This window comes from Cetorhinus maximus, chromosome 11 (genome assembly GCF_964194155.1).
Source record: "Cetorhinus maximus chromosome 11, sCetMax3.hap1.1, whole genome shotgun sequence".
NCBI lineage: Eukaryota > Metazoa > Chordata > Chondrichthyes > Lamniformes > Cetorhinidae > Cetorhinus > Cetorhinus maximus.
The window spans coordinates 59,710,553-59,737,655 of record NC_135889.1 but is presented as its reverse complement, the minus strand read 5'-3'; the positions used below and the strand labels follow the sequence as shown (position 1 = coordinate 59,737,655).

General features: G+C 42.7%; 1 protein-coding gene across 2 annotated transcripts in view; it reads right to left on the bottom strand.

Moving 5' to 3' along the window:
• Window positions 1–27,103, bottom strand: part of chn1 (chimerin 1) — a 307,301-nt gene that overhangs the window by 229,585 nt on the left and 50,613 nt on the right. The window contains exons 5-6 of one of the 2 annotated variants that reach the window (XM_078552060.1): window positions 11,841–11,872; window positions 2,463–2,576 (exon numbers count right to left, since the gene is read on the bottom strand). In XM_078552060.1, the coding sequence (XP_078408186.1) occupies window positions 2,463–2,576; window positions 11,841–11,872 (146 nt within the window). The remainder of the gene's footprint in view (window positions 1–2,462; window positions 2,577–11,840; window positions 11,873–27,103) is intronic. The other variant, XM_078552061.1, reaches the window with a different exon arrangement.

Genomic DNA, 27,103 nt, shown 5'->3' with positions numbered 1-27,103 from the left:
GATCCTGTGATGAGTAACTCACCTCCTGACTCTACAAAGCCTGTCCACCAGCTATAAGGCACAAGTCAGGAGTATGATGGAATACTCCCCACTTGCTTGGATGAGTGTAGCTCCCACAACACTCAAAGAAGTTTGACATCATCTAGGACAAAGCAGTCTGCCCAATTGGCGCCACATCCACAAACATTCACTCCTTCCACCACTGACATACAGGCGCAGTGTGTACCATCTATAAGATGCACTGCAGGAATTCACCAAGGTTCCTTAGGCAGCACCTTCCAAACCCACGACCACTACCATCTAGGAGGAAAAGGGCAGCAGATAGATGGAAACACCAACACCTGGAAATTCCACTCCAAGTTGCTCACCATCCTGACTTGGAAATTTTTCGACGTTCCTTCACTGCTGCTGGGTCAAAATCCTGGAGCTCCATCCCTAACAGCACTATGGGTGTACCTACACCACATGGACTGCAGCAGTTCAAGGCAGCAGCTCACCACCACCTTCTCAAGGGCAATTATGGATGGGCAATAAATGCTGGGCCAGCCACCAAAGCCCACAACCTGTGAATGAATAAAAAAAAGCAATTCCAATGCTTTAACTTCCTCATCCTCTGAAAATAGTGAAGAATTGCTGCCTACAAGAAACTGGAAGAACACAGACTATTGGGCGGAATAGTCCCAGATTTGCACTAAATGCGGTAGCGGGCGGGTAAAACGATGGTTTACCCACCGGCTGCAATGGTGGCTTTTCACGCGGTATTGCCGCATTAATTATGCATTCCTGGGATACACACCGTTTCGATGGTGGGCGAGCTGCAATTCGCCTGCCACGCCGTCACCTCGCCACTTCATCGCGCCAGGCACCACATTGGAAGTACAACTGCTCTCAGTGCTTCCAGCCCAGGACTGCAGCAAAGACGACAGGGCCCCAAAAGGCAAGAAGGTTGCAGCCCTCAAGCTCATTTTGGACGCCATGGAGGCCCGCTGTGATGTCCTCTACCCCCTCTCTGGCCACAGAAGGGGCAGCTACATTACCCCTCCAGCTTGGCAGATGATGGTAGTGGTGATCAGTGCCAACATCGCACAGAAGAGGTTGGCCATCCAATGCAGATAGAGGATAAATGATCTCATCCATGCAGCCAGGGTATGGCAACCATCTCATCACTCTAAACACACACACTCAAGCCCATTATGCATTCACTTGCATCTCACTCACTGCCAGCTCAAGAGCCATCACCACCCATTCTCACACACATACCCTCACATGTCCATCTGGCCTCATCTCCTCTGGAGACTGCCTCCTCAGCCCTCACCATCTTGAGGCCACTTGCACAGATCAACATGTGTCCCTACAGACACCCTGGGATACCCTCCTTCCCCAGTACAGCTCTGATTCTGCAGCCTTTTCCCTTGCCTGAGGCCACTTCTCTCCCTTCCCCAAGCAAGGTCTTGTCCTGCAGCTGTTGAAAAGTCACCCACATATGGCTGATCTGGTAGGTAGAGACCTAATCGTAAGCCCCCCTAAAAGTGACGTGCTGCTTTCTGTGAAGCCTGGCACTGATGACTGCGAGTGCTGACCGAAGCAAGGTAGGCAAACCAACCTTGAAGTCCCAAGTGAAGTGGAACCCGCCAAGTACATGCCTTAAAAATGCTGTTGTAAAACATGTCAGTGTGTTTTCCCGCCAGCGTGGGTGTACGATCCAGCGGAGGGAGAGGAGTCTGGCGGGCTGGCCTTATAATGATATGCTGATGTATTACAATAAGGTTCCCGATGTTCAATGGCAGGAAATGCGGCCCAATATCGCAAACTGGTTTCACAACATCATGAAACCGATTTTTGGCCTTCTCGCCATATTGTCCGCTCACGCCACCGAATACGCCTGACGCCGACGGGCACGGAAAATCCCAGCCATTGTCTCCGACGTACTCCCTTATTTTGTTGGTATTTGTCTATACACTTTCCTAATCAAGAATGAGGCATTCTGGATTATATTCACAATTCAAGATGAGTTTTCAATGTCAGTTTAGAAGTTCCTTGAAACTTAATTCAACTGGAATAGCAGTTACCTGTTTTAACCATTCCAGAAAATTCTTCCAATATTTAACACTGATTTCAAAATCAAGACGTAACAAACACCTAAAAGGTTCAATAATACGTCGTCAAAATGACTCAATTCTGTTAAAAAATAATAATTCAAGGTCACACACTGAAAATGTATTACGATGGTCAAGAAACAGGTGGGTGTAATGTGAATGTAAAACATCAGGTGGTAAAAAATATTGAACATGCAGCCAGTTTACTGATTGTTATCATATAAAATACAGGTGGTGTGATCTGGTCAGAATGAAAACAGTAATTAAAAAAAAAATCCTACTGATAGCACAGAATAACAGTCATTTAACTGATAGCTCATGCATTAAGATTTCACTCTGCATTTAATAATTAAAATCACCACTAACCGCAGTGCCAGGGTGTAGGTACCAGACTGGCGTTGACTTTCCCGAATAATATAACTGCCTTCTGCTACACTTAGCAGTTGATCTGCTGCTTCTCGTGAAATCATTCCATGAAACCTGTTTACAGAAAATAATGAATTTCTGTCATAAAATGTTAAAGCCAAAGTATACCTGCAATTCATGTAGCTGTCTTTTGGGAAATTTATCCACCATACAAATCAAGATTGATAATTAAATACAATCTTAGGTCTTTTCAGCCAAGTACCTGCAGAAAAAATAATGCAAATAAAGGAACAGTTTTCAAAGAAATAGCAGAAAAAAGGAATATAATCGCAGTAATGTAACTAAAGACTAAAATTATAAAAGTAACAGATGTAAACATAATCATGGAAAATGTTGCTCCAGTGCTGTCCAGGTGAACAGGTGACAAGTTAGGACTTAGGTTGGCCTATTTGCCCTTATCTTGACTATGTCCCAAATCCCAGGGACAGGGTCAGCAAAATATTAGGGGTGGGCATCTATGCCACTGACAGAGCAAATGCCCAGTGGAATTTTAGAGCTATTCCATGCATTTTCAATGGAACAGCAGCATAATGGTAATGGGTAATGTACTGAACTAAAAGCCAGGACTAATGCTTGGGAGACCAGAGTTCAAATCCTAACCATGACAGCTGTGGGAGTTTAAATTCAATTAATTAATAAATACAGACTCAGTAGTGGTGACCATGAGCCTACTGGATTGTCGTAAAAACCTATCTGATTCATTAGTTTCCTTTAGGGATTGAAATCTGCTATCCTTACCTGGCCTGACCTACATGTGATGCCAGACCCATGGAGGTTGACTCTAAACTGTCCTCTGAAACGTCCTAGCAATCAACTCAGTTGTATCAAACAGCAACAGTAAGCTCAAACAAGAACAGAATTGGATGCTCCACCCAACATCATCCTAGGCACTGAAAATGATGGAAGGCACGCATTGCCCTGTTGACCTTGCAAAGTCCTCACTAATATTTGGGGCCTTCTGCCAAAATTGGGAGAGTTGTCCCACAGACTAGTCAAGCAATAGTCTGACATAGTCATACTCACCAAATCATACTTTGCAGCCAAAGTTCCAGTCTCCTCAATCACCATCCCTCAATATGTCTTGCCCCACCGACAGGAAGGACCCATTGGGATGGTAACATAGTGGTATAAAATGGGGAGGGAGTTGCCCTGGGAGTCCTCAAGATTGACTCTGGAGCCCATGAAGTCTCATGGCATCAGGTGAAATGTAAGCAAGCAAACCTCCTGCTGATTACCACCTACCACCTTTCTCAGCTGGTGAATCAGTGCTACTCCTTGCTGAACACCAGTTAGAAGGAGCACTGAGAGTAGCAAGAGCACAGAATGTACTCTGGGTGGGGGATTTCAAAGTGCAATACCAAAGTAGCTCAGTAGCATCATGACTGGTTGACGTAGCAGAGTCCTGATTGTCATATTTGCCAGACTGAGCCTGCTTCAGGTGGTGAGAGAACCATCATGAGGGAAAGACTAGTTGACCTCACCCTCACCAATCTAGCTGTCGTAAATGCATCTACCCATAGATAGTACTGATTGAAGTGAAATTTTGTGGTGTAGTTTCAGTTGATCACTGGGTGTTCGAATTTCTCTTTAAATGTTAACGTTCCCTACTGGGATCATACCATCAAGGCTTCAGGCATCATTACAATCTTGGTCCAAACATGGACAAAAGAGTTGAATTCAAGAGGTAAAATGAGAGTGACTGCCCTTGACATCAAGGCAGCCTTTGACTGAGTGTGACATTGAAGAGCCCTAGCAAAACTGAAGTCAATGGGAATCAGGGAGAAAGTGCTCCACTGATTGGAGTCACACTGAGCACAAAGGAAGGTAGTTGTGGTTCTTGGAGGCAAATCAGTTAAACCCCAGGACACTGCTACAGGGTCTTAGGCCCAACCACCTTCAACTGCTTCATCAGTGGCCTTCCTTCCGTCATAAGACATACCGTCACTGAATCTCCCCCATCAAAATCCTGGGGGTTACCAGTGACAAGAAAGATAACTGCTAAACAAGCCATATAAATACTGTGACTACAAGACCAGGTCAGAAGCTGGCAGTTCTGCAGTAAGTAACTTATCTCCGACTTCCCAAAGCCTGTCGACCATCTACGAGCACAATAGTCTCCACTTGCCAGATGCCAGAAGCTCAACACCATCCAGGACTAAGCAGCCATAGGAACATAAGAAACAGGAGCATGAACTGCCCCTCGAGCCAGCTCTGCCATTCAATATGATCATGCCTGATCTTCTGCCTCAACTCCACCTTCCTGTCCACTTCCCACATCCCTTGATTTCCCCGAATACTTGACTATCTCAGCCTTAAATGCAGTCAACAATTAAGCATCCACAACTCTCTGGCTCAGAGAATTCCAAAGATTGACAACCCTTTTGAGTGAAGAAATTTCTCCTCATCTCAGTCATAAATGATCAATCCCTTATCCTGAGACCGTGCCCCCGAGTTCTAGATTCCCCAAACCGAGGAAACAACCTCTCAGTGTCCACCCTGTCAAACCCCTTCAGAATCTTACATGTTTCAATTAGATCAAATTTCATTCTTCTAAACTCCAGAAAGTATAGGCCTAATCTACTCAGCCTCTTATCATAGGACATCCCTCTCAACGCAGAAATCAATCTAGTGAAGCTTCGCTGTACAACCTCCAAGACAAGTATATACTTCCTTAAAAATGGAGATCAAAACTGCACGAAGTACTCCAGGTGTGGTCTCACCAAAGCTCTGTATGATTATAACAAGACTTCCTTATTCTTGTACTCCAATTCCTCCTGCAATAAAGGTGAAAACGCTATTTGGTTTCCTAATTCCTTTCTGTACCAGCATGCTAACTCTATGTTCCTTTTGTGGGTACAGCCAAGTCCGTTTGAAACTTAACATTTAGAATTTCACACCTTTTAAAAATTATTCCGCTTTTCTATTCTTACTACGAAAGTGAATAACTGCACACTCCCCCACGTTATACCCCATCTCCCACCTTGTTGCCCACTCACTTAACCTGTCTATATCTCTTTACAGCCTCTTAGCTTCCTATTCACAGCTCACATTCTTACCAGCTCTGTATCATCAGCAAACTGTGATATGTTACTGTCGGTTTCTTCGTCTAAATCATTAATATAGATTGTAAATAGCTGAAGCCCGAGCGCTGATCCTTGCGACACTCCACTAGCTACAAACTACCAACTTGTCACAACTCCTTGCTTCCTGTCTGTTAACTAATGCTCAATCCATGCTAATATATTACTCCAACTCCATGAGCTCTTATCTTGTGTGTTAACCTTTTGCGTGGCATCTTATTGAATGCATTTTGGAAATTTAAATATACTACATCTACTGGCTCCCATTTGTCTCCCTACTAGTTACATCCTCAAAAAACTCTTATAAATTTGTCAAATACAATTTCCCTTTCATAAAACCATAAGAGCTGACCCACTTCATCCCACTCCACCGTGACACCTACCCTGTGAAACCCCTCCTGCCATCATTCACCTCTGGCCTGGGATCCAGCAACGATCCTAGGTTCCAGGTGAATGCTGTACCAGCAGCAACAACAGCCTCCTTGGTGATGCTGCCTTTTAATAGAGTTACTGGTTTCGGATTGGCCAGTAGCTCTCAGCAGGTGGGACTTCCAACCCTAGGACCCTTGATCCCAGGGAACACCCACTGCTGGCTTTTCAGGTGCCTGAGTGGCACAAGCAGGGTAATCAACTGTCCTGGATTTTATGAGGTTGTCCTGGAATTTGCCTTCATGTCCCGTGGACTTCCTGGGATGCCATTTGTCCCGGATTATGCCGGGCAGCGACTGAGAAGATCGCTGAGTCTCCTCTTGCTGCTGCCCGAATATCTTCCCTATCTGCATGTGCGCATTATGCGTTTGTGTATGCACAGCCAGAACCCACACCATCTCAGCTACAAGGAGCAGAAGGAATGAAGGACCTTGGAACACTTATCCAGCACAGCACTCTGTTCCAAAATTGTTCTGCAGCTGGGTAGTTGGGAGTGACAGGAGTACTCAGGTGACATCAGGAACTCAGGCCCAAGTCGGGTCCGGGGTGCCGTGGTGGGCGGGGGAGGCCTGACAGACCCAGGAAGTGGGTCTGCAGTTTGCATGATGGAAAGGGGTTTGGGAACAGGGACTTCTGAGTGAGCTATGGGGAATGGGCATTTGGGAGAGGGGCTGCCTAGTACGTCTGTCATGGAAGGCAAGTAGCACAGGGGTGCTTATTGCCTCCACAAGATTCCACCCAGTGGCAGCAGCGCGCATCTACAAGATGCACTGCTGAAACTTGCCAAGCCTCGTTTGATAGCACCTTCCAAACCCGCAACTTTTACCACCTAGAAGGACAACGGCGGCAGATTCACGGGAACAATGCCCCTTGCAAGTTCTCCTCCAAGACACACACCATCCTGACTTGGAACTATATCACTATTCATTCAATGTTGATGAATCAAAAACCTGGAACTCCCCTCCTGAGAATGTAACTACACCACACGGATTGCAATGGTTCAAGATGGCAGCTCACCATGAGCTTCTCAGAGTAAGTCAGAATGGCAACAAATGCTGACCTTGCCAGCGATGCCCACAGCCCAGGAGCAAATTTTTTTTAAAAACTTGTTCCAATGCCATGGGACTTTTAGACTCTAATGCTTATTGATAATAAGCCAACTGCACGTTACTGCTGCCTTACAGCTGGCAATCCAACATAACTTGATCCTGTCCCAGGAGGGGTCAGAGTTGACAATCTATGGCATCTTATGATTGGCACAGGAGGGGCTCACAGTTGGGAATCTAAGGTAACCTGATACTGGTCCAGGAGTGGGGTCACAGTTAAACAGAATCACTACGTAAGATTATATAGGATATACAACACAGAAACATGCCATTTAGCCCAACCAGTCCCATGCCAGTGTTCATGCTCTACTCAAGCCTCCTCTCATCTTCCCTTATCTAAATCCATCATCGTAATTCTATATTCCCTTCTCCCTCATATACTTGAATAGCTTCCCATTAAATGCATCTATATTATGCATTTCAACCACTCCTTGTGCGAGCAAATTCTACATTCTCACCACTCTGAGTCAATTTCTTCCGAATTCCCTATTGGATTTCTTGGTGACTATCTTATATTGATGGCCTCTGGTTATGCTCTTCTCCACAAGCAGAAAAATTCTCTTTGTATCCACTCTATCAAAAGCTTTTATAGTTTTAAAAACCTCAATTAGGTCACCCCTCAGCCTTCTTTTTCCAAGAGTAAAGAGAAAAGTCTTTCTTGATGTATGCCCACATATTTCTGGTATTACACCCTTGTGAACCTTCTCTATGCCCTCTCCAGTGCGTCTATATTCTTTTTATAATATTGCGACCAGAATTGCAGGCAGTACTCTAATTGTGGTTTAACCAAGGTTTGATACAGGTTCCCCATAAGTTCCTCTTTTTTCAAATTCTATCCGTCTGGAAATGAAGCCTCATCCTAGGTTTGTGTGTTTTTTTAAATGGCCTTGCTAACCTGTGGTGCAACTTTTAGTAATTGGTGCATTTGTACTCCAAGATCCTTTTGTTCCTTTACCCCAATTCGCCTTGCACCTTCCAAGTAATAAACGACTTCCCTATTCTTCCTGTCAAAATGTCGTACCTCACATTTATCTGTGTTGAAATTCATTTGCCAATGCTGCCCACTAAGTTTATTAGTGTCCTCCTGTAACTTGTTGCAGTCGCCCTCAGTATTGACTATCCCTCCAGCCCCCACAACACCACCCCCCCACCTCCCCCGTTCCAAAATTTGGTGACACCTATATCTAGAAATCATGTTTTGATTACAAAGTTCAAATTGTTAATGTAAGTTGCGAACAGCAGTGGACCCAGTTCTGATCCTTGTGGAACACCACTTCCAAACTTCTGTCACTCTGAATAACTAGCCTTTACCCCCCACTCTCTGCTTTCTGGTTTGAAGTCGGCTGGAAATCCATTCTGCCACTTTTCTCCTGACTCTGCATTCTCTGACGTTATCCATTATTCTATTATGGGGTACCTTATCAAAGGCCTTTTGAAAATGCAGATAAATTACATCCATTCCATTACCATTGTCTACTCTCTCGCTGTTACCTCCACAAAAAAGGTTGACCAAGCAAAACTTTCAATTTTGAAATCTATTATGGCTATACATTATTATATTTTTCATTTCTAGATGTTCTTCTATTCTACGCTTTAGTGGGGATTCCATTATTTTTCCTACTACCGATGTTAAGCTGACTGGTCTATATTTCCCTGGAAATGTTCTATCCTCCTTCTTAAATATAGGAGTTACATTAGCTATCCACAAGCCTTCTGGCACAGCACCTTTTTCTCAAGAATTATTTAATAAAGTGCAGAAATGCCTTTGCTATCTGCTTCCTAGATTATTTTAAATGTGCGGATGCAATCCATCTGAGCATCTTTATCCTCATTGAATTTGGTTAGTTTACTCAGTACATTTCTTTTTTTTATTTTAAATGCACTTATCTTGTTCCTCATCTCATCATTCATGTCATATCTACCTGTTCTATCCCCCTGGTAAATACTGAAGTGAAATAATTATTTAATATTTCTCCCATCTTTCTCCCGTTACCTGTGGTATTATCCTGTCTGTCCTTAATGGCCCTATTCCCATCATAGTCTCTCTTTTTTATTGATGTACCTGTAAAATATTTTATTAGTTTGTTTCATGTTCCTTGATTATTTAATTTCATAATTCACCTTTGCTATTCTAATTTTTTTTTTGTTTCTCTGCTAATTTCTTCATACTTTCTCCTATCATGTACTCCTCTGTTCTCCATGTTCCTGATGTATGCCTCTTTCCTAATCCTCAATTGTTACCTTATGTCTTTGTTCATCCATGGAGTCTCACTGATGTTTAGTTTGGTCTTTCCTTTTTGTGGAATATGTTTTCCTGTACTCTGTTGAACAGAGTTCCCAGTGTTGTTCTATATCGTTGTTTGTCAATATTGTTGGCCATTTTATTTTCCCAAGTTCTATTTTCAGTCCCTCAAAATTAGCTTTTCTCCAATCTATTTTTTGTCATACATATGTCCTCCACATCATCTTAAAGCATATTACATTATGGTCACTATTGCCTAGATGTTCCCCTACTTTTATTTATCTTATCTGCTCTGGTTCACTCCCATTGCCAGATCCAATAGCAAATCTTCCCTTGTTGAGTTTTTTTTTACATATTGGGTTAGAAAGGAGTCCTGTAGAAATTGTAGAAACTCAATTTCCTTTCCCCTTTACCTACCTCTTCTGTCCAATTAATATCAGGGTAGTTGAAGTCCCCCATGATTATTATTTTATGTTTATTTCTCAACTCCCTAATTTGTCTGCATGTCTTTTCCTCCACCTCCCTTCCACTATTAGGCGGTTTTTGGACTAATCCAATTAATGTGATGGATCCTTTTTTGTTATCTCTATTTATTTTGTCTTGCTGTTAACTGTGTCACTTTTTTTCCTACTGCCCTTAAGTTATTCCTGATAAGCACAGCTATTCCATGTCCCCTTTTTCCCTCTCTATCTTTTCTAAATCTGTTTTGGCCTGCAATGTTTAATTCCCAATCCTGATTTTTCTGCAGCCCCTGGTAATAGTAATCCTTGCTATGTTTGGCTCCTCCCAAAGCATGACTTTACTATGTGGCAACACAAGAAAATATATTCTACTACCTATCTAGCAATGCATTGTTTCAATGTGAGAATATTTAATGTCTTATTTGCACATGAAACAAATGTCTAGAATGGCATTGATCTTTCGTCTTCCTGCTGAACAGTTCTGAAAACAGAGGTGCAGATAAATGTGTATTTCTGTTCAGAGATGAGTGGGTGGGTAAAATACCAGCACCATAAACTCTGGATAAATTAAAATTTAAGGCTATTTTCTGCACAAAGCTTATTAGGTCCAGCACATGAATTGTACCAGTAATTTGACCTTTTGCCCACGGGGTAGAGGAGTGAGTGGCTCTAATCGCTATGATAGGTGTACCTTAAACCAACACACACTGCACACAGAATGCAAAGATAGAAATGTGAATGTATTTTCAAGTATTGTATTTGGTGCTGCAAAATGTCTTAAACTCAAAAGTGGCACATGTTTGGGTTATGGTAAGCATTAAAGATTAAGTTCCTAGTCTAGGACAGTGGCTCAAATGAGTGGCTCACCCAATAATAGCAAATCAGGCATGCACTCTTTTCAGCTTTGTCTCTCATTCAAATTTGATGGGTAAACTGTCAGCATGAATTGTGTTGGTCATTAGGCATCTTGCCTATAGGAGAGGGGAGTAATTCTTGGAGATGTACCATCTGTAGCTTACACCTCTTCAAAAAGATATGCATTGCTCACTATATAGGTCATGCCTACATAACTGAGCCTGCACTTCAAAGTATTTAATTGTACATCAAGCTCTTCAGAATATTTCAGGGAGACATACGACACAACAACAATAATGGATGAAGGAAATGGAGGGTTACGCTGATAGAATTGGGTGAGGAAGGATGGGAGGAGGTGCGACTGGAGCATAAACATTGGCATGGACAGGTTGGGCCAAACAGCCTTTTCCTGTGCTGTATATCCTATATGATTCCATGTAAAGTTTTTCCCTCTTCTTACATCGCAATTTACTTCCTTAATAACAATTTATTTGACACTAGAAAGTCAGAAGCTTTTTCCCAGGGTGGAAGAGTCAATTACTAGGGGACATAGATTTAAGGTGAGAGGAGAAAACTTGAGGAGATGTGCAGGGCAAGTTTTTTTACACAGAGGGTAGAGAGTGTCTGGAATTCGCTGCCAGAGGAGGTGGTGGAAGCAGGTACAATAGTGGTGTTTAAGAGGCAGCTTGACAAATACATGAATAGGATGGGAAGAGAGGGATACGGACCCCGGAAGAGCAAAATGTTTTAGTTTGACAGGCAATATAATCGGCGCAGGCTTGGAAGGCCGAAGGGCCTGTTCCTGTGCTGTACTTTTCTTTGTTCTTCTATCATTAGAGGCATAGAATGGCAAGACCAGTAAGGCAAGTAACCCTTATAATGCTCAAAAACCTGCAACCATAGCAGAAATATACAGAATAAAATTTTCATAAAATTCAATTTTTTATTGAAGTGCTTTTTTTTTCTGTTCTGCCGAAGGGTCATGAGGACTCGAAACGTTAACTGATTTCTTCTCCACCGATGCTGCCAGACCTGCTGAGTTTTTCCAGGTAATTCTGTTTTTGCTTTTTTCACTACTCCATCTAAAACATAATTAAACAAGCAGCTTCAGAAAATGCAAAATTAAAAACTAAACCTGCACTCACTCTCTTCCATAGTACTTGGGTCTGCTCTCCACCTGCAAGTAAAAAGAAGTCTACTTGTTTAAAAACAAACTTGTGTACTGCAATACATAATACACAATATGTACTATATTTAACATGCATTGTAAAACTTAACCAAAGGTGATACTAACTGTAATTGGGGCATGGCACTCAAACAATTCAACTTTGCAAAGTGGGCTTCAAACAGGCATTAGGCCCCATATTTCCATGTGTGAAGGACCCAGTACCTATTCCACATGCGTGCTCTGGATGCCTATATCTAAACCATATCCAACCTGGAATATGTGGATGCAACCTTTCCATCATATTGAACATTTGGGCATCTGTTCTATGCCTCCTTTTCTGCTATGGAATGTTTATAGTATGAGGGAAATACCTTTTTGCAGATATAATTTTTGCAGATATCATAAAAGCAAAAATGAGATACATTTAAACATCAGAGCAAATAGAAAACACTTGTTTCTGTCAGATGGATTAAGGTGTGCAAAAAAAATACATTTAAAAATATTGCATAGCATTGTCCTAAACTAAAAAGGTCAGATACATGGTTTGTGAATTGATGCTAAGGGAGCACTTTCTACTCTCCTCAAAACCAGTTGCTATGACTACTTAAAAGATAAGGCATTCATTGCAAGATTTTAGTAACTGCATGAACAGAATATTTTCCTGATTAAAATGAAATACACTTAAAAACAATCTTAATGCTTAATCCTAGTTTAATTAAATGTGAAAGCAAACAGCAGGAACTGACTGTACCAATAAGTATACACTTGTCAATTTAATAAAGGATTGACATTTCAGTAACTCTATTAAAATAAGAGCCCCAGTGGCTATTAAGTCTCCAGTTTTCACCCCAGAAGATGGAACATTCGGAAAAACTGTAATTGAGAGTTTGAGGAAAAGTAACATAGTTAAAACCACATTGACTTTACTAATCCTTTCAAAGCTTCAGCGAGTTAGCCATTAAAGCTTATAACAGTTGAGCCTATTTTTTGTCTGCAGCTATATTTGAACTGCATTAAACAGAATTATTTATATTTCTGTATCTAGTTATACAAACAAGGCTTGAGATCACAATTAAGCAATTGGTTATGGTCCAAATGTTGGTATTTTTACATTACTATTGTTATATCATTCCAATATGTAATAGAGACTATATGTTCATGCATATGCATACACAAGTATCTAGAGAGCCACATCACTCACTCCTACAGTCAGGGTACTGAGCAACAACTTACCAGTTTGCAGCACATGGTATGATCTGAGAATTACATTTGATCAAGCTCCAGACTTTGAGTTTAAGAAAGTGATTATTTCAAACTTCGAGGAACCACAAGATATAACATGGTGGCAGCAGGTGTCTGTGCAAAACCCAAGCATTATAAACAAAAAAATGAATTAGATTGATAAAAATTAACCCGAATTAGTGTCAGAGAGAGAAAAATACTGAGTGAATTGTGTACATCAAAATGGCTGTCGCTACAACAATAAACGCATAACTCCAGCTCAGGATGAATTAGGGGGCTGTTGTTGTTGTAGAGGCATTTGAGAAGAATAAACAAAACTGGAGACTGACATTTAGTAGATTTCCAAAAGGCACTAGCAAAGAGGAAAGGGTCAACTGCATCCAAATTGTGGGCAGGAGAAAAATGTTTAGATGTATTTAATAGCTGGGAGACGACTGAGGATGACAGTAAAAACTGACAAAATTTTTGAGAAATTCAGCATGCACCTCCAGCCAAAGTCAAACCATTTGATCCACCAATATGAATTTCAAAGCTTGAGGCAGGAACCAGGTGAGCCTGCTGACAATTTCTCAATTCTCAGTTTCTCATCCCTGAGTAAGTCCTGTCCCACCGGCAGGACAGACCCACAGAAGGGGTGGCACAGTGGTTTACAGTCGGGAGAGAGTTGCCCTGGGAGTCCTAAACATCGACTCCGCACCCCGTGAAGTCTCATGGTATCAGGTCAAACATGGGCAAGGAACCCTCCTGCTGATTACCATGTACCGCCTTCCCTCAGCTGATGAGTCAGTGCTCCTCCACATTGAACACCACTTGGAGGAAGCACAGAGGGATGGCAAGGGCGCAGAAAGTACTCCAGGTGGGGGACTTCTACGTCCATCAGCAAGAGTGGCTCGGTAGCACCACTACTGACCAAGCTGGCAGAGTTCTAAATGACATAGCTGCTAGACTGGGTTTGCGGCAGGTGGTGAGGGATCCAACAAGAGGGAAAAACATATTTGACCTCATCCTCACCAACCTGCCTGCCACAGATGCATCTGTCCATGACAGTATTGGCAGGAGTGACCACTGCATACAGTCATTGTGGAGACAAATTTCCACCTTCACACTGAGGATATCCTCCATTGTGTTGTGTGGCACTACCACCATGCTAAATGGGATAGGTTTCAAACAGATCTAGCAACTCAAGACCGGGCATCCATGAGGCGCTGTGGGCCATCAGCAGCAGCATTGTACTCGAACATAATCTGTAACCTCATGGCCCGGCATATCCCGACTCTACCATTACTATCAATGGATCAACCCTGGTTCAATGAAAAGTGCAGGAGGGCACGCCAGGAGCAGCACCAGACATGCCTAAAAATGAGGTGTCAACCTGGTGAAGCCTCATGCCGCACCAACACAGGCATGTGCCAAACAGCATAAGCAGCAAGTGATCAACAGGGCAAAGCAATCCCAGAACGAACGGATCAGATCTAAGCTCTGCAAGTCCTGCCACATCCAGTCGTGAATGGTGGACAATTAAACAACTCACTGGAGGGGGAGGCACCACAAATACCCCATCCTCAATGATGGGGGAATCCAGCATATCAGCACAAAAGATAAGGCTGAAGCATTTGCTACAATCTTCAGCCAGAAGTGCCAAGTGGATGATCCATCTCGTCTCCTCCAGAGGTCCCCAGCATCATAGATGCCAGTCTTCAGCCAATTTGATTCAGTCCACGTGATATCAAGAAATGGCTGAAGGCATTGGATAGTGCAAAGGCTATGGGCCCTGACAATATTCTGGCAATAGTACTGGAGACTTGTGCTCCAGAACTTGCCGTGCCCCTAGCCAAGCAAGTTTCAGTACAGCTACAACACTGGCATTTAACCAGCTATGTGGAAAATTGCCCAAGTGTGTCCTGTAGGCAAAAAGCAGGACAAATCCAAACTGGCCAATTACCGCCCCATCAGTCTGCTCTCCATCATAAGTAATGGAAGGGATCATCGACAGTGCTATCAAGTGGCACTTGCTTTGCAATAAGATGCTGTCTAAGGAGCCTTGGTGAATTCCTGCAGTGCATCTTGTAGATGGTACACATTGCTGCTACTATGCATTGGTGGTGGAGGGTGTGAATGTTTGTGGAAGGTCATTGATGAAGCAGCTGAAGATGGTTGGGCCGAGGACACTACCCTGAGGAGCTCCTGGCAACAGCTCCTGCTCACTGACGCCCAGTTTGGGTTCCGCCAGGGCCACTCAGCTCCTGACCTCATTACAGCCTTGGTTCAAACATGGACAAAAGAGCTGAACTCCCAAGATGAGTTGAAAGTGACTGCCCTTGACATCAAGGCCGCATTTGACCAAATGTGGCATCAAGGAGCCCTAGCAAAACTGGAGTCAACGGCAATCAGGGGGAAAACTCTCCACTGGTTAGAGTCATACTTAGCACAAAGGAAGATGATTGTGGTTGTTGGAGGTCAGTTATGTCAGCTCCAGGACATCACCCCAGGAGCTCCTCAGGGTAGTGTCCTCGGCCCAACCATCTTCAGCTGCTTCATCAATGACCTTTCACAAACATTCACTCCCTCCACCACCAATACACAGAAGCAGCAGTGTGTACCATCTACAAAATGCACTGCAGGAATTCACCAAGGCTCCTTAGACAGCACCTTCCAAACCCACGACCACTAACATCTAGAAGGACAAGGGCGGTAGTTACATGGGAACACTACCACCTGGAAGTTCCCCTCCAAGTCACACACCATCCTGACTTGGAAATATATTGCCGTTCCTTCAGTGTCACTGGGTCAAAATCCTGGAACTCCCTCTCTAACAGCACTGTGGGTGTACCTGCACAACATGGATTGCAGCAGTTCAAGAAGGCAGCTCACCACCACCATCTCAAGAGCAACTAGGGATGGGTAATAAATGCTGGCCCAGCCAACAAAGCCCACATTCCATGAATCAATTTTTAAAAAACAAAGCCAGCAAATGTAAATGCAAAGTAACAGATGAAAGGCTGGTAGATCAAATTAAATACGTCTCTGCACACCCTGATGTACAAAAAGGTCTGATTGTACAGGACAAGCTCAAGATATCGCAGGCTGTTGAATACTGCCAGAGCACATGAAGCCACAAGTAGACAGCTAAAGATGCTGGCGAACCAAACTGCTAGCCTTCATTTAAATGAAGAGAAAGGCAGCAAGGTTGATGCAGTGAGACAGCACAAAAAAAAATGCACATTAGAGATAGAGAAAGATACGCAAGAGCTATGGATGGCCATGAGTTCAGAGAGAGGAGGAAATGCCCTGCATGCAGATCAAACTTCAGAGCTTGTAGAAAGTCCAATCACTCAAAAAATGTGCAATACAAAGAAAAAAGATGTTAAAGGAGTTATCAGAGGCAGAGCAACAAGACAAATGAGAAGGAAAAGAAACCAAAACATCCATATGTGGAAGATGACAATGAGTTTGAGGATACAATAAACATAGGAACCATAAAACTGCAGGTAACATCTGGATTTGACAGTTCCCAGAGAAAATAAATTCACACAACCATTCAGATCAGGAAGAATGTGAGAAGTAAGCCTTAACAGGTTGAAGCTTGATAGTGGAGCACAGAGTAATATCATCCCACTCAGACTATACCAGAAAATCTTTCTGAAAATTTGAATGAAAATGGGTTCCCAAGGAAAGGCGCTCTGAAACCAAGCAATGGCATGCTAAGGGCACACCGGGGAACTGAGATTCGACAGCTCGGAATGACACAAATCAGAGGCACACACAAGGGAAAAGATGTTAACTGCATGTTCTACATCATGGAAACAGATGGTCCTGCTGTCCTGGGGTTGAACAGTTGCAAAGAGGTGCAGCTGATCTCAGTAAACCATGAGATGAAAGAGATGTCTGAGGGTTGAAGTAGTATACCCATTGAAAAATGCCCTCTGATCAGAAACAAGGAAGATCTTGTGCAAATGTATCGCGAGTGTTTTGATGGACCAGTTGGATGATTTGAAGATTTTCAGTATCACATCATGGTTGGTCCAGTGAAGAAACCAGTGATTCATTCCCCGTGTAAAGTACCAAAAGAACTGAAAGGAAAGCTTGAAAAAGAGCTCCAAGAGATGGCAGAGAAAAAAATCAGAAACAAAAATACCTGGAAAAACTCAGCAGGTCTGACAACATCTGCGGAGAGGAATACAGTTAACGTTTCAAGTCCGAATGACTCTTCACCAGTCATACGGACTCGAAATATTAACTGTATTCCTCTCCGCAGATGCTGTCAGACCTGCTGAGTTTTTCCAGGTATTTTTGTTTTTGCTTCGGATTTCCAGCATCTGCAGTTTTTTGCTTTTATTATAACAGAGAAAAAAATGATTGCCAAAGTCATAGAGCCTACAAACTGCGTAAATTCCATTGTTATGAGAGATAACTTGCCAAGCCAAATGAATGGGTTGAAGTCAGGTATTGAAATTCTCAAAGCCAATACTGAAAGACATAAAGAGCTCTTGACAGAAAAAGAGAGCTAATTCAGAAAGTTCGGGCAGCCAAAGATGATTTTCAGAAACTCTCAGCACTCCAAGATGAAAAATTAGAACTACACAATAAAGTCATTGGTGTGGAAAGACTGAAGGTTGAGCAGGACATAATGTGGCATGCTGTAAAAGAGCATAAGGAAGAGAAATTGCAGGCTGTACAGTTAGCAGAAGAGGTATCCAAGAGGAAGATTCTGAACCTCAGGTCAAAACTTCAACAGCACGTGCTTCAAATAGAAGAATTTGAATAAGAAAAGAATGACGGCACTGAATTCAGGCAGCAAATTAATGATCTGTAGATGCAGCTTAACACTATATCACAATCGGAGAATAATTTACTGGAGACGAGTAACGAGCTGCGAGAAATGCTGGAGAATTTAAAAGAAGAAATATGAAATAGAAAAAGAGCGAGCACAGCAGCAAGCAGAAAAGCTGGCAGAAGGCAGCACAGAGGGCTAGATTTTACGTTCCCCCATCAGCGTGTTTGAAGGCAGGAGGGTTCATAAAATGCAGTGTGTAGCCTTCTGCAGCCTTCCCATCGGGCCACAGCCCTTGGGCCAATTGAGGCGCTTAAGAGGTCAACTGAAGGCCTCATTCCATCCCCACCGCTATTTTACCTGTAGCAGAGAGGCTTACACCAAGGGGTTAGGTGTGGGGGTGGGAGGGTGGTAAAAACCCTACTTTGGGAGTGCCCTGTGCCCATCAGAGGCACCACCCCAATATCATATGCCCCTCTTTAACCCTATCTACAACCCCCTGCACCTCTCAAACCCAGCGCCCCAACTCCATCAATGGGGCCTGCCAGCCAGGGTCCACTAATGCACCAGACTTAACTTCAGTCCGGCCTCCATAACCTCCTCTTTGGGGACTATCTGTAGACTCAGCAGTGGCCATTGCTCGAACCTGGCAGCTGGGACTACAGCGCTGCTACCAATTGGACTGGCCAGCAGCTAAGGTGGACTTCCACCCTAGATGGGAGCGGAAATCTCGCCCTGAGCCAGTTAACACCCCGCCGAGTGTAAAATGGCTGCAGGGGCCAAATGGCCAACTCCTACTCCTATTTCTTATGATCCTATGTGGTTGAGTGGGTAGGTGATGAGGTGGTACAGGGAGTAGTTGGGGGGTCGTGGGGGTTGTTGGGTCCGGTCAGGGTTGGTCAGGTCGGGGGGTGTAATCAAGTGGTCCCAGGGAGGTGATTGTGCGGTCAGTTGTGGAGTTACCCAGGAGTTGGACTAGGTTTTAATTTGTCTAACATTTCCTGGATGACAGTTCAGGTAAGTACACCAGAACTGTCCGAAGTCTCCAGCTCTAACTCAGAGTGAGAGATATTTGCAGAGGATCATGGGGAGCAGTGGAATTGCCATTGGAAGTTTAAACTTCCCAGGTAATTCCCATATAAATCTGTGTGTCAGGACTTCCACAGGGTCCCGACAAGCATCTTGTCGTACATCGTTCTCTGACAATCCGGAATTCGGAAGATTTTGCCCATTATGTCTAAACTGAAGAAGATTAACAATTGGCTTTTATAATTAAATTGAGCACCATAATAGTCTTTTATAGCTTGTTTTCTTTTCTCAAAAGCATTATTCATGGTATTGCTGAATTGGTAGAATGTTGTGCATCATCTTCTGAGCTAAAGTAGCATGCTGGAGTTGGTCTTTGTCCTGGCAGTACTTCTCAAGTTCTGCTTTATGATACTGCAGCTTATGTTTCCCTTCCAATCCATCTGTGGGCTGGATTTTACAGGGCGCTGTTCCTTGCTCCACCCCCGACTTAAAAAGTCGGTCAGGAACCCGTCCACGAGAAAGGTGATGTACTTACCTCAGCAGCAAGAAGTCCAGTAACACTTTTGGATTTTAAAAATTAGAAAAATTAAACATTTAGAAGTAAAAGTTTTATTAACAAGAATGAAAGCACACAAGATCACAGTTGCACAATTAAAATTAGTCTTACAAATCATTCCCCCCAAAAAGACACTCTACTTGGTCAGACCCACAAGTAAACACCTTCCAGGTAACACTCCCTTATAGATGTTTAACTATTAAAAAATCCAGAAATATGACTTGGGCAAACTGCTGTAGCTTTAATAAAGGCATGCCACTTGACCCCTAACTTGCTTCCACTCTGCTGTGGAAATCCAAGACTTCAGAACAAGATTACTTGTTGCAGCCCAAGACTTCTCTGGCTTGACTGGATGACTTATTCAAATTGCATCTTCTCCCACTCTAGAGCTACAGCTAACAGCTCAACAGCATCTCACAGCTTTCCACAGTAACTCTGAAATATCTTTTTCCCCCCTTTCATCTCATGTTCCATTGTTCTCACAACTCTTTGAAACTCAAATCCTTCCAACATTAAACTTTCATGTTTTCTATTTTGTCTCTGCTTTCAGGTCAATAAAATATAATACACCCTCTTCTGTTTACCTATGGAACTCCTGCAAGATGCAAACATGTTTCTTTTCATCTCTGACTTCTCTTTGATATTGAAATAAACTCTCAACTTATCTAAAAATGCAAATATTAGATCCAACCTATTCACTTGTACCTCAAACCTAACATCTCTATCCTTTCATGTTTTAAACCCCCCAGAGAATGTCTTCTAATAACCTTTCCCCAGCTTAATCAAATCATAACACACGTGTATACACACACACACACCACAGAATAACACAATATTCCCCCAAAATATTAAGAATAGTCTCCATTTCTCACAATATATAGAAATCTATCAATCTGTCTTAAACATACTCAATGACTGAGCTTCCACAGCCCTCTGGGATAGAGAATTCCATAGACTCACCACCCTCTGAGTGAAGAAATTCCCATCTCAGTCCTAAATAGCCTACATCTTACTGAGACTCTATCTCCCGGTTCTAGACCACCCCGCCACGAGAAACATCCTTCCTGCATCTACCCTGTTGAGTCTTGTAAGAATTTTGTATGCTTCAATGAGATCACCTCTCATTCTTCTAAACTCTAAAGAATACAGGCCCAATCTCCTCAATCTCTCCTCACTGGAAAATCCTGCCATCCCGGAAATCGGGCTGGTGAACCTTCGTTGCGCTTCCTCTACGGCAAGTAGATCCTTCCCAGAAAACAACCCCATTAGTGTAACATTTCCCTCAGTACTGCACCGAAGTGTCCACCTAGATTTCTGTACTCAAGTCTCTGAAGTGATTTGAACTCACAAGCAAAATTGATGCCAGCTCCTAACCATTCAGCCACCCTATTAACATACCCATTTACGCATTCATTCATCCATTCAGGGGGAGGTGGTGGCGTAGTGCTATTGTCACTAGACTGGTAACCCAGAGACCCAGGGTAATGTTCTGGGAACCTGGATTCAAATCCCACCATTGCAAATGGTGGAATTTAAATTCAATAAAAATCTGGAATTAAAAGTCTAACCCATAAAAACCCATCTGGTTCACTAATTTCTTTTACGGAAGGAAATCTGCTGTCCTTACCTGGTCTGGCCTACATGTGACTCCAGACGCACAGCAATGTGGTTGACTCTTAAATGCCCTCTGAACAAGGGCAATTAGGGATGGGTAATAAATTCTGGCCTAGCCAGTGATGCCCACATTCTAAGGTCGAAAAAAAGTCACTAACATTCAAAGAGTGGACCTTTAAGTTTACCATACAGCAGCTAGTGCCGTAAAAAGAGGACGAATCCTGCCTTCCTGCAACTCTACTCCACTCCGATGGAGTTCCCTGAGGGGGGCTGCATATTTCTGTGAAAGCTGGGATAGGAAGATCCCAGAAGAAATGTGCAGAAGCGGCGAGTTGGGGGAATCTGTGGCATCTGCTTATCAATGCCGCTGCTCAGAAGATCCGGACCAAGGTAAAAATAGTCAATGATTAGAATTGATATTTCGAGGCATTATTTTTTTTTTAAAGAAAGAGGGATGTTATGTTGTTATATTACTCCAATGTGATTTAGGAACTATATGTTCATGCATATGTATAAATATATCCAGATTGCATCATTCTCTAGCGCACTACAGTCAGGGTACTGAGCAACAATCTGTGCAAAAGGTGTGATATGGGAAATACATGTGATGAAACTCCAGCATTCGAGTTTAAAAGGCTGATTATCTCAAACTTGAGGGAACCACAAGACATAACTATGATGTAGAAAAGTTTTTGAGGTATATTATATGACTGCTACAATATATCTCAGTGCTAACTATGTAACACTTAGGGAGTTACATTATTTACCCGTTAACTTTGCTCCATTTTATTATTTTTTTAAGTTTAGCTATGTGCACTCTGCAAACAGATTATATAACTGCAACACATTTCTGATCATCTTAAAACTCCATACTTTTTATTGAATGGCTTCCCTTAACCCTTTATCCTCCATAAAGACTGTGATTGCCCTAATTGCAGTGAGTCATGGTGCCAGAAACATTCCACTCACCAGCAGGCCATTCTTCATGTATAAGACAAGGTAGCAAGACATTTCAATTCCTATGTGCCTCAGAGTCAAATCCAATCCTCTTCTCACTCAATGTCCATGCTTTGTAGTAAGGGGTCACTAAACATTCATCAGGAGCAGAAAGTCTGGCTAATTTTTCTCTTTAACAAAGTGGCACTGAAACCAAACTTCTATCTTTGACAGGATCATTAAGTCTTGTACTGTTCAATGAGAAAATTCAAAAACTTTAATTTATAGGGTTCCGTACAATACAAACATTAAATAACTATGGGAGTTTCAGCTTAATCCTCATAACAAAGAAAGACCTTGTTCTCTGTTGCATCTTCAAAAATGTTCTGTTAACTGCATAGTTAATTATTGCATAGTGGAATCATAAGGCATCATAAAAGAATATTTTAACGCCAGTTAAACTTTTGATTTTGGTGCTTAAATGATGCTCTCCGTAAGAAATATTTATCTTATTTTTATAAGACCATAAGACGTAGGAGCAGAAGGCGACCATTCGGCCCATCAAGTCTGCTCCACCATTCAATGAGATCATGGCTGATCTGATAATCCTCAACTCCACTTTCCTGCCTTTTCCCCATAAGCCTTTATTCCCTTACTGATTAAATATCTGTCTTTCTCAGACTTGAATTTACTTAACGACCTAATCTCTACAGCCCTCTGTGGGAAAGAATTCCACAGATTGATTACCCTCAGAAAAATTCCTCCTCATCTCTGTTTTAAATGGGCACCCCCTTACTCTGAGATTATGTCCTTTGGTCCTAGACTCTACCGCAGAGGGAAACAAGCTCTCAGCATCTACCCTGTCAAGCCCCCTAAGAATCTTATATGTTTCAATGAGGTCGCCTCTCATTCTTCTAAATTCCAATGAGTATAGGCCCAACCTACTCAACCTCTCCTCATAAGAAAAACCCTCCATACCCAGGATCAACCTTGTAACCTTCTCTGGACTGCCTCCAATGCCAATATATCATTCCTTAGATAAGGGGACCAAAATTGTTCACAGTATTCTAGGTGTGGTCTAACTAGTGCCTTGTATAGTTTTAGCAACACTTCCCTATTTTTAAACTCCATTCCCTTTGAAATAAAGGCCAACATTCCATTTGTCTTCCCTATTACCTGCTGAACTTGTATGTTAGCTTTTTAGGATTCAGCACGAGGACTCCCAAATCCCTCTGTGCTGCAGCCTTCTGCAGTCTTTCTCCAGTTAAATAATATTCAGCTCCTCTATTCTTCCTGCCAAAGTGCATAACCACACATTTTTCCACATTATATTCCATCTGCCAAGTTTTTGCCCACTCACTTAACCTGTCTACATACCTCTGCAGGCTCCTTGAATCACTCTCACCACTTGCCTTCCCACCTATTTTTGTGTCATCTGCAAACTTGGCAATAGTACATTCACTTCCCTCAACTAAGTCATTAATATATATTGTAAATAATTGAGGCCCCAGCACTGATCCCTGTGGAACTCCACTAGTACAGGTTGCCATCCTGAAAATGCCCCCCTTATCCCAACTCTCTGTCTTCCTAGTAGTTAGCCAATCCTCTATCCAAGCTAATATACTACCCCCAACACCATGGGCTCTTCTCGTATTAAGTAGCCTTATATGTGGTACCTTATTGAATGCCTTTTGGAAATCCAAATATATTACATCTACTAGCTCCCCTTTATCTATCCTGCTTGTTACCTCCTCAAAGAATTCTAGTAAATTTGTTAGGTATGATTTCCCCTTCAGGAAGCCATGCTGACTGTGCTTGATTAGATTATGTATTTCTAAATGCTCTACTATTACATCCTTTATAATAGACTCCAACATTTTCCCAATGACAGATGTTAAACTAACTGGCCTATTCTTTGTCTCCCTCCCTTTTTGAATAAGGGTGTTACATTGGCCATTCTCCAATCCTCTGGGACTTTTCCAGAATCTAAGGATTCTTGAAAAATTACAACCAGTGCATTCACTATCACTGTAGCAGCTTCCTTTAATATCCTAGGCTACAGGGGAAAACTCTCCACTGGTTGGAGTCATACCTAGCACAAAAGGAAGATGGTCCAGCTCCAGGACATCACTGCAGGAGTTCCTCAAAGTAGTGTCCTAGGCCCAACCATCTTCAGCTGCTTTATCAATGACCTTCCTTCCATCATAAAGTCAGAAGTGGGGATGCTCGCTGATGATTGCACAATTTTAAGCACCATTCGCGACTCCTCAGATATTGATGCAGTCCATGTCCAAATGCAGCAAGACCTGAGCAATATCCAGGCTTGGGCTGACAAGTGGCAAGTAACATTCGTGCCACACAAGTGTCAGGCAATGACCATCTCCAACAAGAGAGAATCCACCCATCGCCCCTTGATGTTCAATGGCATTACTGAATCCCCTATTATCAACATCCTGGGGGGTTACCAGTGACCGGAAACTGAACTGGACTAGCCATATAAATACTGTGGCTACAAGAGCAGGTCAGAGGCTATGAATCGTGCAACGAGTAACTCGCCTTCTGACTCCCCGAAGCCTGTCCACCATCTACAAGGCACAAGTCAAGGAGTGTGATGGAATACTCCCCACTTGCCTGGATGGGTGCAGCTCCTACAACACTGAAGAAGCTGGACACTGTCTAGGACAAAGCATGATTGGTACCACATCCACAAACATTCACTCCCTCCACCACTGACACACAGTAGCAGCAGTGTGTACCATCTACAAGATGCACTGCAGGAATTCACCAAGGCTCCTTAGATAGCACCTTCCAAACCCGCAACCACTAACACCCAGAAGGACAAGGGCAGCAGATAGATGGGAACACCACCACCTGGAAGTTCCCCTCCAAATCACTCATCATCCTGACTTGGAAATATACCGCCGCTCCTTCACTATCGCTCGGTCAAAATCCCTTCCTAACAGCACTGTGGATGCACCTACGCCACATGGACTGCAGTGGTTCAAGAAGGCAGCTCACCAGTACCTCTCAAGGGTAACTAGGGACGGGGCAATAAATGCTGGCCCAGCCAGCGAGGCCCACATCTCGTGAATGAATAAAAAAAAACCATCAGGTCCAGGGGACTTATCAGCCTTTAGCCCCATTAGTTTCCCTAGTACTTCTTCTCCAGTGATAGTTATTGTATTTATTTCCTTCCCCCCTTTTGCCCCTTGATTATTTAGTATTTTTGGATTGCTATTAGTATCTTCTACCGTGAAGGCTGAAGCAAAGTACTTACTCAACTCCTCTGCCATTTCCTGGTTCCCCATAATTATTTCCCCAGCCTCATTCTCTAAGGGGCCTATGTTCACTGGCCTCTCTCTTCCTTTTTATATATTTAAAGAAGCTCTTACTGTCTGTTCTTATATTACTTGCTAGTTTACCCTCAAAGTTTATTTCCTCCCTCTTTTATTTTTTTTTGGTCATCTTTTGTTGGTTTTTAAAACTTTCCTAATCCTCTGGCTTACCACTAATCTTTGCCACATTGTATGTTTTTTCTTTCAATTTGATACTGTCCTTAACTTCCTTGGTTAATCCCCTTCCTTGAATCCTTCTTCCTCACTGGAATATATCTTTGTTGAGAGTCATGTACTATTTTCTTAAACGTCTGCCATTGTTCATCAACTGTCTTTTCTGCTAACCTGCTTTCCCAGTCCACTCCAGCCAGCTCTGCCCTCATTCCATTGTAATCACCCTTGATGTTGCTTCCGACCCAAGTTTCTCACTCTCAAACTGAATACTAAATTCTACCATATTTTGTTTCCTAGGGGATCCTTTACTCTGAGATTATTTATTAAACCTGCCTCATTACACATTACCTGATCCAAAATAGCCTGATCCCTAGTTGGATTCACAACATATTGTTCTAAGAAACTGTACTGACTACACTCTTATGAATTCTTGCTCGTGTCTATCTCTGCCAATTTGATTTTCCCAATCTACAAGAAGATTAAAGTCACCCATGATTAATGTACTGCCTTTTTTACATGCCCTCATTATCTCCTGATTTAATCTCTGTCCTACAGTATAGCTACTGTCAGGGGGCCTTTCAACTACTCCCATCAGTATCTTCTTCCCCTTGTTATTTCTTACCTCCACCCAAATGGATTTGACATCTTCCAATCCAAGAATCTTTCTTGTTATTGTACTTATTCCATCTCGTACTAACAAAGCTACCCCACCACCCTTTCCTTCCTGCCTGTCCTTTCAAAAAGTCACATACCCTTGAACATTTAGTCCCCAGCTTTGATCTCCTTGTAACCTCGTCTCCACAATGGCTATAAGATCATACCCATTAACCTCTATTTGTGCCATTAATTCATTTATTTTGTTCCGAATACTACGTGCATTTAAGTAAAGGGCCATTAATTTTGCGTTTTCACCATTTTTCCCCCTTTGACCCTATTTGCTGCTGTTTTTTTGTGTTTGTACACTCTGTCCCTTCCTGTCACACTCCGGGTATCATTATCTAAATAGCTTTCCTGTAAGGCTGCCATATCCTTTTGCTTCGTAAGCCTACGTATCCCCTCTCCAGAACCCTCTCCCCCTCTCCAGAACCCTCTCCCCTCTATTTAGTTTAAAGCCCTCTCTACAGCCCTAGTTATTCGGTTCACCAGGACACTAGTCCCAGCACGGTTCAAGTGAAGCTTGTAATGTAACCAAGCTTCTAATGCTTATAAGCTTATAATGTAACCAAAGGGATGCTATACGGAAGAAATTGCATTTATTTTGTAAGATACTCCTTACTCAAAGCCAAAAATTAGTGTGCGTAACATAACGGGTTTTAAATAAATCCTCGTGACTAATAAAATATACAACTTATATTCGTTTTAATGTTCTTCAGAGCACTGGAACTATAACAAAAACTTCATGTGCTCTTCTGCAATGAATAACTCAACTCTTGGCCCCTCACAAGACTCCTTACAACCAATAACACTCAATTCAGCAGTGGCATGGAATACTTACCACTGTCCTGGTTAGGTGCACCTACAGCACTCCAGATGTTCAACACCATTCAGGACAGAAGATCCGCTTGATCAGTGTCCCTGCCACT